General features: G+C 36.5%; 1 protein-coding gene across 1 annotated transcript in view; it reads left to right on the forward strand.

Moving 5' to 3' along the window:
* USH2A (usherin) overlaps positions 1-14,169 on the forward strand; it is an 825,608-nt gene that overhangs the window by 703,018 nt on the left and 108,421 nt on the right. The window contains exons 58-59 of the mRNA XM_030936493.1: positions 2,992-3,150; positions 4,727-4,889. Of these exons, the coding sequence (XP_030792353.1) occupies positions 2,992-3,150; positions 4,727-4,889 (322 nt within the window). The remainder of the gene's footprint in view (positions 1-2,991; positions 3,151-4,726; positions 4,890-14,169) is intronic.

The raw sequence follows: 14,169 nt of genomic DNA on the forward strand, positions 1-14,169 counted from the left end.
ACACACTTTTTCCAGTTCAGGGTAGGGGTGACCAGGGCCTAACCACGCAGCTCAAGGCCATTCCGTCACAGGGAACACACACACACACACCCACACTCACTCAGACTAGGACCATTCAAACACACCAATTAATTTAATGAGAACATCTTTAGGATATGGGAAAAAACCAGAGTACTCATAAAAAACCCACACAGACATGGGGAGAACATGTAAATTTCACACAGACAGTGGCTGCAGCTGGGAATCAATTTTTTTCCTCATCAATATTAATGAAACAATGTTGAATGAAACAACATTATTCGAGGACCTACGGTACTATGATTGTTCCTGTATTTGAATATACTTTGATATGAGCCCATAAATCTCCAGGGCAGGTGTATTTCAGGTTGGGATACTTGGTCTGCAGAACTTTAAATTTCTACCTATAATATGCTTGTTCCATCAGTAATAATTCTTACTTACCCATCATTTGTTTCCTTGCTTCCGAACAGTCTCCAAGAATGACTCTGCCTTACTGTACATGTTTTCTCAAACCTATCTTGTCATTTTTCCCCCAGGTGTCCTACTCTAAGATTCCATTATCAAGGAAAAGCATAAGTATAGTGATATAAGTGTTGCTGTCAGATGGGCCTAAGTTCAAGTCCTAGCTTCTCCAATTAATCAGTGTGCAATCTGAAAGAAGTTATTTAACTTATCTGAGTTTTAGTTTTCTCATCTTAAAAAACAGTAGTATTTATCATGCAGTATTGTCTTAAGGGTTCGTTCATTCATTCAATCAACTAACATTTATTGAGCTGCTACTTTGTGCTAAAGTCTAGGCAGTGGAACCACATTGGAGAAAACAAAGTCCTAATTTATACAGTTGACATTCTAGTAGTATTAAATGAGATAATGCATGCTGCCTGGCATAACAGAGGGATGCAATAAAATGACTCTTCATGTTCGTACTACTTCTGCAGGCATTGTAAGGACTTTCAAACTGGTTTCCCTATGTCTTGTCTCTCATGTTTTTAAGCCACTATTCACTTCCCAACAGTGCTATCATTCTAAAATATAGATAGACTCGCATCTTCTTGTTTTTACCTGCAAAGTCTCCTTGTTGCTGATTATATATAAAGCCCAAATTTCTCAAAGAAATAATTGATGAAATTTAGTGGTCACTTGAGTTTGGGAGTGAAGAAGGCAGGATCCACTCTAAAAGTCTTACTCTAAGATTTCCATCCTAGGAAAATGGGAAGATGGTATTATGACTTACCAAAAGAGGAAACCTAGGAAAAAGAACAGGCTTGGGAGTGGAAAATATAGCTAGTTCTGTTTTAGACTTGTTGAGATTATAGCCTCTGAGGAATATCCATGTAGAAATGCCTAGTAGGCTGTTAAAAATACAAAGCTGTAATACAGGAAAGATAGAAAGCTAGAAATAAGAGTTTAGGAATCAATGATAGAATGTTAGTAGTTTAAGCTACTAGAATAAATGTACCAGATAGTTTAGCCATCATGCTCTAAATTTAAAATAAACATTCTCAGTCTAGGTTGCCAAATTTTACGCAATCTAGCACCTTTCCTGAGGAAGCAATTGATCAGTACTTTTGAAGATGATCAATATCTCCTTCAGACACCTCTTTTTCATCTATCCTACACAAAATCCTGAGCGTCTTTGGTTTGTACCAGCCCTTCCACTCGGTAAATATACAGGCCACATCTATAAAAACCAAAACCACATTTCATTCCTTAGACTTCATCTCTCTTAGGTCATTGAGTCCTGTGCTTTCTCAGTAATGTTATCTGTAGATTCCACTGTTTCTAGAGTAAAGATAGACTTATGTAGGTACTACAGAAGTAAGTAACTAAACTCATAAGTGTTAAAAACTCTCAGATCAAGGAGAACATGTAATAGCAAATTCCATTATATTCTTCATTCAAAACTCATATCTTGTCCTTGAAAAAGTATGCCTGTTGTTCATGACCAAATAAAACTTAACAAGCATTTAATTATATAAATAGATTTTGATGAGGCTAAACTGACAAGACCTACTTTCTTTAGGAAGGAATGGTGAAAAATGGCAATAATTGAACCCAAATTTTCTATGTATTTAGGGCCATAAGTCTTACTGACAGTGAACTGTCCCGGCCCAATAATTAATGCACTGGGAATTCTCTAGATAGACCATGATTTGATATTTTATGGGCTGTTATGTCAAGGATCCATATCAGATAGGAGGCATACACAATGCTCGACAGAAAAATTATTGTCACAAGCAAAATCAGTGTTGTTTTTTATGAACTTTAAAAGTAAGTAAGCCTAGAAAAAATATACGACAACATAATTGCCTTATATGTTTTAAGTGAAATGTGCCTTCATTTTTATTTGCCAATAGAGTATATCTTTAAATAGAAATATTACACTTTTAAAAATAGATTACACGATTATGCACATTTCCTACTTTTGGAATACACAGTCTAATATTTCCCAACTTAACTTTTATGCAGCTTTTAATTGCTATGTTAAGAAGTATTTATTTTTCAATTACAACTTTTTTTTTTTTTTTTTTTTTTTTTTTGAGACGGAGTCTCACTCTGTCACCCAGGCTCGAGTACAATGTCACGATCTCAGCTCACTGCAACCTCTGCCTCCTGGGTTCAAGCGATTCTCCTGCCTCAGCCTCCCAAGTAGCTAGGATTACAGGCACACACCACCATGACTGGCTAATTTCTGTATTTTTAGTATAGACAGGGTTTCACCATGTTGGCCAAGATGGTCTCGATGTCCTGATGTCATGATCTGCCCGCCTCGGCCTCCTAAAGTGCTGGGATTACAGGCACGAGCCACCATGCCCGGCCTCAATTACAACATTTTAAATAGACATTATTTTTAAGAGACAAACATTTGTTGCCCATTCTGTATTTATATGTGTGTGTGTGTGTATATATATATATATATATATATATATATATATAATTTGTTTATGTTCTCTCTCTCTCTCTTTAAAGGGATTCTCATCCCCAAAATTCCTGTGGAGTACAATGTCTTACTCAATGATGGAAGTGTAACACCTCTGGCCTTCTCCGTTGGTCATCACCAATCCACCCTTCTGGAAAATTTGGCTCCATTCACACAGTATGAGATAAGGATACAAGCATGTCAAAATGGTGAAAGTCTTTCAGACATTTGCCCTGGGTGTTTATGAAAAAGTATTTCACTAAAAAATTTCATTAAAAAGGAATAGATTCTCAGTCCAAATACAAAGACTAACTTTTCATTTCTTATTTGTAGTGGACTGTTTACCCAGAAAATCACAGTCTGGCATCGAGTGAAGCATTATGCATTTCTGCACATTAAATCATGAATATTTAAATATATTAAAATGGTGGTTTGCAAAGTCTTGTTTTATAAGGCCCTTTGAAAGAAAAACACCTAGCTCATATAAAGGAGTCTCTGGTAATATAAAACACAAATGAGTATTCCAAAAATTTCACAGAAAATATATTTACCTTGGCTTTATTTAAATTTTATCCGGGAGGAGGAAGTGAGAAGTTATTTAAAAGTTGAATTATACCCAAATGAATCGTGCATATTTTATAGTGCTTCCTTGAACCCTACTTCATGTATACAAACTATCACCTTGTGTTTCATGGTTTAGGCTGTGGTCAGTGAAATTTTCATGTATCTGTGTTGTGTTAAGGAAAAGCCTCCCGCAATTCCTTTATCTCTCCAAATGGATAAATAGCTAAACATAAACTGAGATTTAGGATGGGAGAACAGGGAATCAAGAGAGGCATACATTATTTTATTTATCTCTTTTAAAGTAAGTATAAACATTAACAGATATGGATATATTATATATATTATATATGTGTATATCATATGTAACATGATATATGTGATGTCATCATACGTGTTATATAACATATAATACTCATTTGCTAAATAAAGTATGTAACTCACCTTAATACACAAAACATTTTGCTTCACCTTAAAGAAATTTATCAGACTTGATGTGCAGTTAAAACTCCTGTATTGAATGTCCTTAGGAATTTCTCTTTTCACACAGTGCTAGTTCTCATGGCGTTGGTTAGAATTATGAATCTGCAATTTTGCTATGCTGAACTCATCAGAAATTGCTAGTCGGTTTGTCCACTTTTCTCTAAAAAATAGACCATGGCATTTTTGTTTGAGGGATATTGCTTTCTCTGATCTGTCTTCACCTGATAAACATGAAAATAATTTTAAATTAATGTTTTATTGATTTAAGTGCAAGTCAACATCTGCATCTCCGTGTCCCTGAAACTATGCAATGGAGGTACAATATCCTTCAAATAAATTGTTTGATTCTTGTGTGTTTGAATAATGTCCATAAGTTTAAAATATTGGCAAAATAAAACATTATTAAAAGCATACAAGATGTGTAGGCCACACAAACACTTGTGAAATTCAAGTGTATTATCACTTTCTGGTTAGAATGACTACAATAAATAGAGAAACTTGAGCTCAGACAAGAATATGCCTTATTGTTTATGTCTATGTAAATATGTGGCTAATTAATGGGTTTTCCAGAAATGATTTTCTATTTAAATGTTCACATCCCATAATCTGAAACACATGTACAAGTATATATGCAAAAGCACAGGTGAAAATAATTTTCATGATATCAGTTCCCTTCTATATGAATATGTAGCTCTTTTCCTTGCTTGAAAAATTACTGAAGAACCTCAATTTATTTTCAAGGAAGTTGTGGAGTTAGCAGTAGGATGTTTGTCAAAACATCTGAAGCAGCCCCAATGGATCTTAATTCTCCTGTTCTTAAGGCACTGGGATCAGCTTGCATACAGATTAAATGGATGCCGCCTGAAAAACCAAATGGAATCATCATCAACTACTTTGTTTACAGGTAAGATTGGCTGTTACTATTACTTTTAGTTATTTAAGAATGTGTAATGCTCCAACACGGCAGAGTCAAGTGCGTTTTGTATTTCCATAAGAGTATGAATGGGAATTCATGTTTTGTTTTTGTGGGTTTTTTGTTTGTTTGGTTTGTTTGTTTGTAGCACCTAACAGTGGGGACTAAGACTGGTGCTCAAACTTTTACAAATTAACCAAGGAAAAAAGTCATAACTACCATATAACATTTTGGATAGAGATCTGTTTGATAACTGAGACCTTATAGCCCACATAGACTTATGTTTAGTGATGGGACAGAACAGCCCTCTAAAGCAGGGGTTCCTAACCCCCAGGCCACAGAGTCCGTGGCCCATTAGGAACCAGGCCACACAGCAGGTGAGTGACCGGTGAGCAAGCATTACCACCTGAGCTTCACCTCCTGTCAGATTAGTGGTGGTATTAGTTTCTCATAGAAGTTCAAACCCTATTGTGAACTGCGCATGTGGAGGATCTAGGTTGTGCCTTCCTTGTCAGAATCTAATGCCTGATGATCTGAGGTGGAATAATTTCATCTTGAAACTATACCCTCTAACTGCACCGCACCAGTGTGTGGAAAAATTGTCTTCCACAAAACCAGTCCCTGGTGCCAAAAAGGTTGGGGACCACTGCTTGACCAAGAAAACATAGTCTTTCCAGAGAGGAAACCAGATACAAGACAAGAATTCTAATATTTCTCATTACTTATTATGTAGAGATTAAAAAGGTTTTTCTCCTCCTCCAAAGATGGTGCTTTTCATAAGCAGAAAAAGGAGCTCTCCTCTCCAGTTTTTCTTCTATCTTAATAAGCCTCCACTCCACTGGTTAGATGGTGTTATAGCAGCTTGTTCCATCATGTGCAGAATTTATTGAGTGTACCTACCTAAAATAAAGAAAAGAGGGAATAGGGAAGAGAGGAAGAGAAAGATTGAGGAAAGAGAGAGAGACAAAGAGAGATTGAGAGAGAGAGAGAAAATAGTGGAAGAGAGAGGTAGACCATGAACATTTTGGTTTGAAGGATATTTTGCTCTAGTCTTCACCTGATCAACATGAACATTGCTTTAAATTAATGTATTATTTAAATAAATAATGAATGAGAAGGAGAAGGAGCAGGCAAAGGAGGAGCATGAGGGAGAGATGTAGGTAGGGTGAGAAGAAGAGAAAAAATAGAGAAAGTGAGAGGGAGGTGAGTAGAAAGTACAATGCAAAGAGCCAAGGGGGCAAATAACCTGTCAACTGATGGCTTGCTACTTAAGACAGAAAACACAATCATTGGTAGGCATACAGGATTTGCAGATTGAAAAACCCAATCCCATTCTGAAAGCAATGTATTTCCTTTGAGTGTACAAAGCAGAACACCTTTCTTCTCAGACCCTCATACCCTGCACCTCTTCAACATCCTTTGTTAGTGTCTCCAGCAGCCTCAGGCCTTCCCTTGTTTGGTCCTCTGCCCTGGAAACTTAGTGAAACTTACTTAGGCTCCTCTTATAACTGTAGATATTGAAATCATTTGATTCAGATCAGTCTTCAGTGATGAGCTAAGGGCTTATAGAAAAAATTACAAAAGGAGAAAATATTATTGCGTTTCTGGTTATGTAAATGACATTACCAAAAATGAGCAAGCCAAATTTCTTCTCAGCAAACATTAATCTGAAGAATAATATTTCTGATTCAAACACACATGAACACGTAAAAATGGCTAATGTGAATTTACATTTTACACTAAGCACATTAGTGCAGGCTCTAAAATGCCCACCCTCTTGAAATAGTTTTCTTTCATCTACTTAATGATAATTGCATGAGAAAAGCACATCAAATTCCTATTCAGAATAAACGGAAATAAAGTATCTGTTATAGACCAGGATGTGGCTTCACTCTGTTAGTTTTGTAAATAAAGCTCGTGATTACAGTGACTATTCCATGGCAGCTATAGAGAGGGAAAACAGGAAATATAATGCAGAAAGCCCGCTTCAATGAAAAATACTGTAAATTGAATTTGACAGCATTTGATGGCATCTGATTATTCTAGTCACAGCCAAACAATGATATAAAGAGTAATATGAAACAGAATGTGTTACTGCCTAGCAGACTCAAAAGCAATAAACCTTCCTCCAATGTGACACAATCACTTCACAATCATAATTGTAGCCTGTTTGATACCTCTGAGTACAGCAGAAGGGCACTGACTGACATAGATACATTTTGTTTTTTATTTAAAGTGAAATGAAAATGGCGCACTGGGGCTCCAGATACAATCGTTATATTCACCTACATAGGCATGAATCACTTGGCAGTTATTTCAGCTGAAGTTTAAATGTGCTTAGACAACAACAATATCAAATTTTTCTTAGATAGCTGCAAAAAAAAAAATCAGAAATTTGTAAGGACAGAAATAGAATGGAGACACATCGTTCTTTTTCATTCTGAGACTACACAGAGCCCTTTATATAGTTATAGCCACCAGCCTGCAGTATTTCTGAGGAGGTTATGGCATGTAATTTCAGCTTCATCATTGGCCTTCTCTTTCTTCTATCAGCACCAAAGGAAGTACATTTAGCTCAAACCAAAGATGGGGTTTGGCCTATGCAGATATTTTTATTAACTTGCAGGAAGTCCACTTGTAAATCTCATTTGAAAATGTTTGCCACTCTTTTCTCACCAAGCCCCTGAATCATTTTCTCTTCTGTAACTGTCCTTTATTGTTTAAATATTTCCTCTGGATATTATCCTATTAAAAATATCTGACCTAATAAAGACAGAAGATGTTTATGACTTCAAAAACAAAACAAAATAACCTAAATATTATCCTATTAAAAAGTGTCTGCCCTAATAAAGATAGAAGATGTCTATAATTTCAAAAACAAAACAAAGTAACCTAGTAAGAACAAGCTGTTAATATGATTCCCTCTGCTTAGTTTATCTGTTAATTTAACCTATTTTGTTGACTATATATAAGTCACAACAAAAGATTTGCTACAAAAAATTTTGTAAAGAATAGAGACAAACATTTACGTTAGTGTTTTGCAATCTGTTTGTTGACCACATGTAGACGAGACTATCTTGGACATCTGCTTCCTCCTCTCAATGAGTTTGGCTTGTATAATAGTGATTCTTCAGTATTCCCCCTTTATTTTATATCTGTAATCTTGCAAGTGGCAAAAATCTCATCACTTCTATCTACAAAATCCATCAAACACATTAAATTGAGACTTTACAAAACATGTAATAAAATAATCTCCTCCCATTAGGAGCTTTAATTTTAACAGAAACCAAATTTCATGGGGTTTATTATTCTCATGAGCTTTCTCTTTAAATAAATAAAAAGATTTGATCAATGTACATTGAAGGACAAAACTATATACAAACACCCTGTAAACACTGTGCAAATAGAAACAAATGATGGCACTTCCTTCTGAGTGTTTAGTAGTATTTTAAAGGATAAAATCTGAAATAGTTTTGAAGACTGTTTGATATGAAAAGGTTTTCAAAGTAGGAAAGTGAAAACATTTATAAAATGGATAATTAAGCTGATTGAGTTAACTAAGAAAAGATGAGCATTGAATCAAAGGCAAAGGAATTTTGATGTAATTCAATTTGTATTGGGTAGAAAGATGGATATAGATATGAATATTTATATAGATAGATACAGATAGACAGAAGACAGACATCCATCTGTCCATACATGTACATATCTACTGAGAGAGACACAAAGATCTATGAGACCTAAGCCCTTTCATCAATGATCTTCACTACAGTGGGAGATAGAAGACAAGCTAAATAAACAAACGAAAGCATAAAATATATATTGGAAAAAAATAAATATTTACCAGAAAATTTAGAGAAGAATTCTCTGTCTAGAATATTCATGGAACACTTCATCAAGTTCATGCTATTGAGACTAGGCCTTATAAAATAAAGATTTAATGACTATTTAAATTGTAAGAAAATACATTTGTTGGAAAAAATGTTTTAACGGTAGAGAAGATTACCAAGGTTATTATTCATTCTTATGATTTACTCATGGCATACATAATTTTCACTAATAGAAGTAACATGATTAATTTTAATATATTAACATTAATGTTTTCTATTTGTATTTTCTTCTTCATAAAAAGATTTATATTGTCCATATTGTTCTGCACACATACACACCTAATTTCTTTTAATGACTCATCAATATTCTGTTATATGGATGTGTATCATATATTATTTAGCCAGTACCCTGGTGATGGCAAGATAGGTGATTTTCAAGTTTTTGTTACCACAGCAATTCTCTAATAAATATTCTTACAGTAAGTATACAGAGAATTATTCTTAGTACTAGAAGTACTGGGTCAACTTTTTGTGCATTTAAAATTGTTGAGTATTCCTAAGTTGTCTTCCAAATATTTTATGTAAGACTTTCTAATTCTGAAAACTTTTAATACAGAGTCAATCTTCCAAATCTGTCAGCTCAATATTTTAACTGGTACATTTTTGTTGTTTTAATTCAAGTTTTGATCATTAGAGTAAGATTGTTCATTTACTTAAAATATTTATCTTCTATTTGGGAGGGGTGTGTATAATATATTATAAATTCTTAGACTAATTTTCTACTGGATTATTTCTTATTGTCTATATTCTTTCCACATTAAAGAAAGTCTCCCTTTAGTGATCATATTAAAAATAACACATTAATTATTTCTTCCAGCACTTTTATGGCTCTACTCCTTATTTCTAAATATAGAATTAATATTGTTATAGGAAATTAGATAAGAATTCATTTTCTTATAAAATGCTAACTAGTTCATCAACATTATTTCATAATCCACTGATTTGAAATGTCACTCATACAAAATTCCCATGTGCATCGGGTTCATTTTGGGACTTTTATTCTGTTTCACTTGTGGTAAATAGGGATTTTAACAAGCAGGGCCTGATGGTGAAGACATCATAAGTGAATAAAATAAATAGAACTGGCCGGGCGCGGTGGCTCAAGCCTGTAATCCCAGCACTTTGGGAGGCCGAGGCGGGTGGATCACGAGGTCAGGAGATCGAGACCCTCCTGGCTAACACGGTGAAACCCCGTCTCTACTAAAAATACAAAAAACTAGCCGGGCGCGGTGGCGGGCGCCTGTAGTCCCAGCTGCTCAGGAGGCTGAGATGGGAGAATGGCGTAAACCCTGGAGGCGGAGCTTGCAGTGAGCCAAGATCGCGCCACTGCACTCCAGCCTGGGTGACACAGCGAGACGCCGTCTCAAAAAATAAATAAATAAATAAAAATTAAAAAAAATAATAATAAATAAATAGAACAAGAAAAAATTCCAACAAGTAAGCATAGGATTCAAGGAATGGTCAGTTTGACTGGAGTCATTGCTATTAGTAGGGGACATTTAGAAGATCAGCTTAATGATAGATTTTGGATCTAAGGAGTTTAGGTTTTTTATTCAGAGGCAATGTGAGCTGCTAAAGGTTTAGGAGGTAAATAGAGAAGCGATGTAATATAGTGGAAAGAATGTGGCATTTGTAATCAGAAAATATGACTTTCAGGGCCTGGCTCTAACACTTACTAGTTATGTGACCTTAGGTAAATCACTGTGTTCCCTAATTTTCCATTTTTATGTGAAGAGAAGATAGTGAATATAAAAAATAATCAACCTCTTGGAATTCTGTAAGAATTAAAGGAAATAATATGTGTGAAATTACTGTTAAATGTGAAGCATGATAAAAATAGAAAGTTATCCTAGATATGTTGTCCAAAGCCATGCTTTAGAAAGATAAATCTATCTGGCAGTTGTAGTTGTACATTTAAAGTCAAGGAAAGAGGTTCATGGTTATAAAAGTAGCAGCTTGCATAACAGCATGCCTGGTAGGATTCTGCTTTCCTTTAAATATACAGTATATTTTTTACATGTATATGTATATAAAAAATGTCTGGAATATTAAACACCAAAATAGTTCTGGCAGTGCTTATCTCCAAATATTAGGCTATCAATGATTCTTTTAAATACGTCTACTTTTGTTCATCTGTGTTTTCTTATTAATTTTTATAATCAGTATATCATATGATCTACTAAAGACAAAATAATAAATTTTGTGAGCCCAGATGCAAATCTATCATCACTCTCTTTCCAATTTTCCTATTTCCTTCTTCATGTGAACATCACCATCACTTTCTGTAATAATCAAAGTCTGATCAAGAAAGAGGAACCACACTACTTACTTTAACAGAAGGAATTTAATATAAATAATTAGTAAGAAGTTATAAATTTTTTAACTAGGTAGCTAAAAGCATAAAAAGAGAACTCTAAGATATCATGGAGGTAACCACTACAGGAAACAATTAACACCTTTAGAAATGAGGGAACAAAAGGGGAGTTGTTAGAATTATTAAAATGTAAATACATAGAGGAGGTTGCCTATGAACCTGGGACTCAGACAGTTGAGGAGGGGCACCTGCCACTGGTGCAGTTGTCTGGAGGAGGAAGTGGGAAATTAAGTTGGTTTTCCAACCTAATTGCATACTGGAAAAATTGCATACTGCAATCACCTGCTCCCAAGGTACTTCTTTACTGCAACACAAAAACAGCCTAATATAGAAAATTGATACCAGAAGTAGGGTGTTGCTATAAAGATACCTGAAAATGTGGAAGTGACTTTGGAGCTGGGTAAAGGGCAGGGGTTGAAAGAATTGGGAGGGCTCAGAAGAAGACAGGGAGGTGAGGAAAAATTTGGAACTACTTGGAGACTGATTAAATAGTTCTCACCAAAATGCTGATAGAAATATGGACAGTGAAGACCCAGCTAATGAGGTTTGAGATGCAAATAATTAAGAACTAGAGTAAAGGTCACCCTTGTTATGCCCTAGCAAAGAACTAGGCTCCATTATATCCATGCCCCAGGGATTTGTGAAAGTGAGAACTTGAGAGTAATAACCTAGGGTACTGGTGGAAGATATTTCTAAACAACAAAGCAGCATTCAAGACTTTGTCTGGCTGTTTCTAACAGCCTAAAATCAGATAGGGAGCAAAGGAATGATTCAAAGGTGGAACTTTTATGTAAAAGGGAAACAGAGAGCAAAAGTTCACAAAAGTTGCAGCCTGGCCCTGTGGTGGAGACAGAATCCAAGCAGACTGTGGAGTGACCACTTTCAAGAGAGACTAGCATGACTATAAGGTAGCCAAGTGTTAATATCCAAGATAACAGGGAAAAGGCCTAGAAGGCATTTCAGAGATCTTACAGGCAGCCCCTCTCAACATAGGCCCAGAGGCCTAGGAGGAAAGAATGGTTTTGAGGGCCAGGCCCAGAGCCCTGCTGCCCTGTGTAGGTTTGGGAACTGTTCCCAAACCTGACTACTGTTGCTGCAGCTGCAGCTCAAAGGGCCTCAGATACATTGCAGGTAGGTGCTGTGTAGTGTTAAGTTAGCAGATGCACAGAATGCAGGCATGAAGGAGACCTTGGCAACTTCCCCCTAGATTTCAGAGGATATATGAGAAAGCCTGGGTGCCCAGGCAGAAGCCTGCCATAGGGGTGAAGCCCTTACAGAGAAACTCTACTAGGGTAGTACAGAGGGCAAGCGTGGTGTTGGAGCCACCATACAGAGTCTCCATCAGGGCACTGTCTGATGGAGCTGTTGGAAGGGGGCCACTTCTCTCTAGGTCCCAGAAACCATGGACAGCTTGAATCCTGAAAAAAGCCATAGGCATTCAACTCCAATGTGTGAGATCAGCCACAGGGGCTGCATTCTGCAAAACCACAGGGGTGAAGCTACCCAAAGCCTTAGGAGCCTAGTGCTTGCAGCAGTGTGTCCTGGAGTGGGACATGGAGTTAACGGAGATTATTTTGGAGCTTTAAATTTTAATGTCTTCATACCAGGTCTTAGACTTGTTTCAGCCAATTTCTCCCTTTTGCAATGAGAATGTTTACCCAATACCTGTGCCCACATTGTATCTTGGAAGTAAATAACTTGTTGTGATTTTACAGGCTTATAGGTGAAAGGAGATGAGTCTCCAGATGAGATTTTGGACTTGGTACTTGAGACTTTGGACTTTTGAGTTAATGCTGTAATCAGTTAAAACTTTGGGGAACTATTGGGAAGACATGATTTCATTTTGAAATGTGAGAAAGAGATGAGATTTGGGAGGCTAGTGGTGGAATAATACAGTTTGTATGTTTTTCCTCTCTAAATCTCATGTTAAAAACAGATTCCCAATGTCGCAGATGGGGCCTAGTGGGAGGTGATTGCATAATAGGGTCAGATCCCTTATGAATGGTTTAGCACCATGCCCTTGGTGATAAGTGAGTTCTTGCTCAGTTTGTCCATGGGAGATCTGGTTGTTTAAATGTCTAGGACTTACCCCCCTCCCACCCACCTCTTTCTTGCTCCTGCTCTCTGCACCTGATGCACTTGCTCTTTCTTCACCTTCCATCATGATTGTAAGCTTCCCGAGTCTCATAAGCAGATGCTAGCATCATGCTTTCTGTACACCCTGCAGAACTGTGAGCCAGTTAAATCCCTATTCTTTAAAAAGTAGCCTACCTCAAGAATTTTTGTAGCAATGCAAAAGTAGCCTGATACAAATTAGAAAAAAAGAGATAGCAGATAGAAGGATATGATAACTCTTATTGGAGAGAAAAGCAAGGAAAAGACTTTCTAGAAAAAGTGATATGGGGCTAGAATTTTAAAAGGTGTTGTAGTTAGCTTATAGAAAAAAAGAGAGGCTGGGTGCGGTGGCTCATGCCTGTAATCCCAGAACTTTGGGAGGCCGAGGCGGGCAGATCACAAGGTCAGGAGATTGAGACCATCCTGGTTAACACGGTGAAACCCCATCTCTACTGAAAAGTACAAATATTTAGCCAGGTGTAGTGGCGGGCACCTGTAGTCCCAGCTACTCAGGAGGCTGAGACAGGCAAATGGCATGAACCCCAGTGGCAGAGCTTGCAATGAGCCAAGATTGTGCCACTGCACTCCAGCCTGGGTGACAGAGCAAGAATCTGTCTCAAAAAAAAGAAAAAAAAAAAAAGGAGAATAAGCAAGAAGATGGGGAGGGGTATTGCCAGAGAATTAGCAGATACCAAAGCCATGGAACCATGAAATACAATGGAATATAAGAAACTATAGTCAAGCATTTGATGATGACTGAAGTATAACATGGGACTAGAAATTTCAGAAAGGTAAGTTCTTTTGAGAATCAGCAGATTAAGGATAAGCATAGGCCATTTTACATGGTAAATCTCTAAAGAATTTTTAAAAGGACTAAGTCTTAAAATTTTTG

The sequence above is a fragment of the Rhinopithecus roxellana genome, chromosome 8 (genome assembly GCF_007565055.1).
Source record: "Rhinopithecus roxellana isolate Shanxi Qingling chromosome 8, ASM756505v1, whole genome shotgun sequence".
NCBI lineage: Eukaryota > Metazoa > Chordata > Mammalia > Primates > Cercopithecidae > Rhinopithecus > Rhinopithecus roxellana.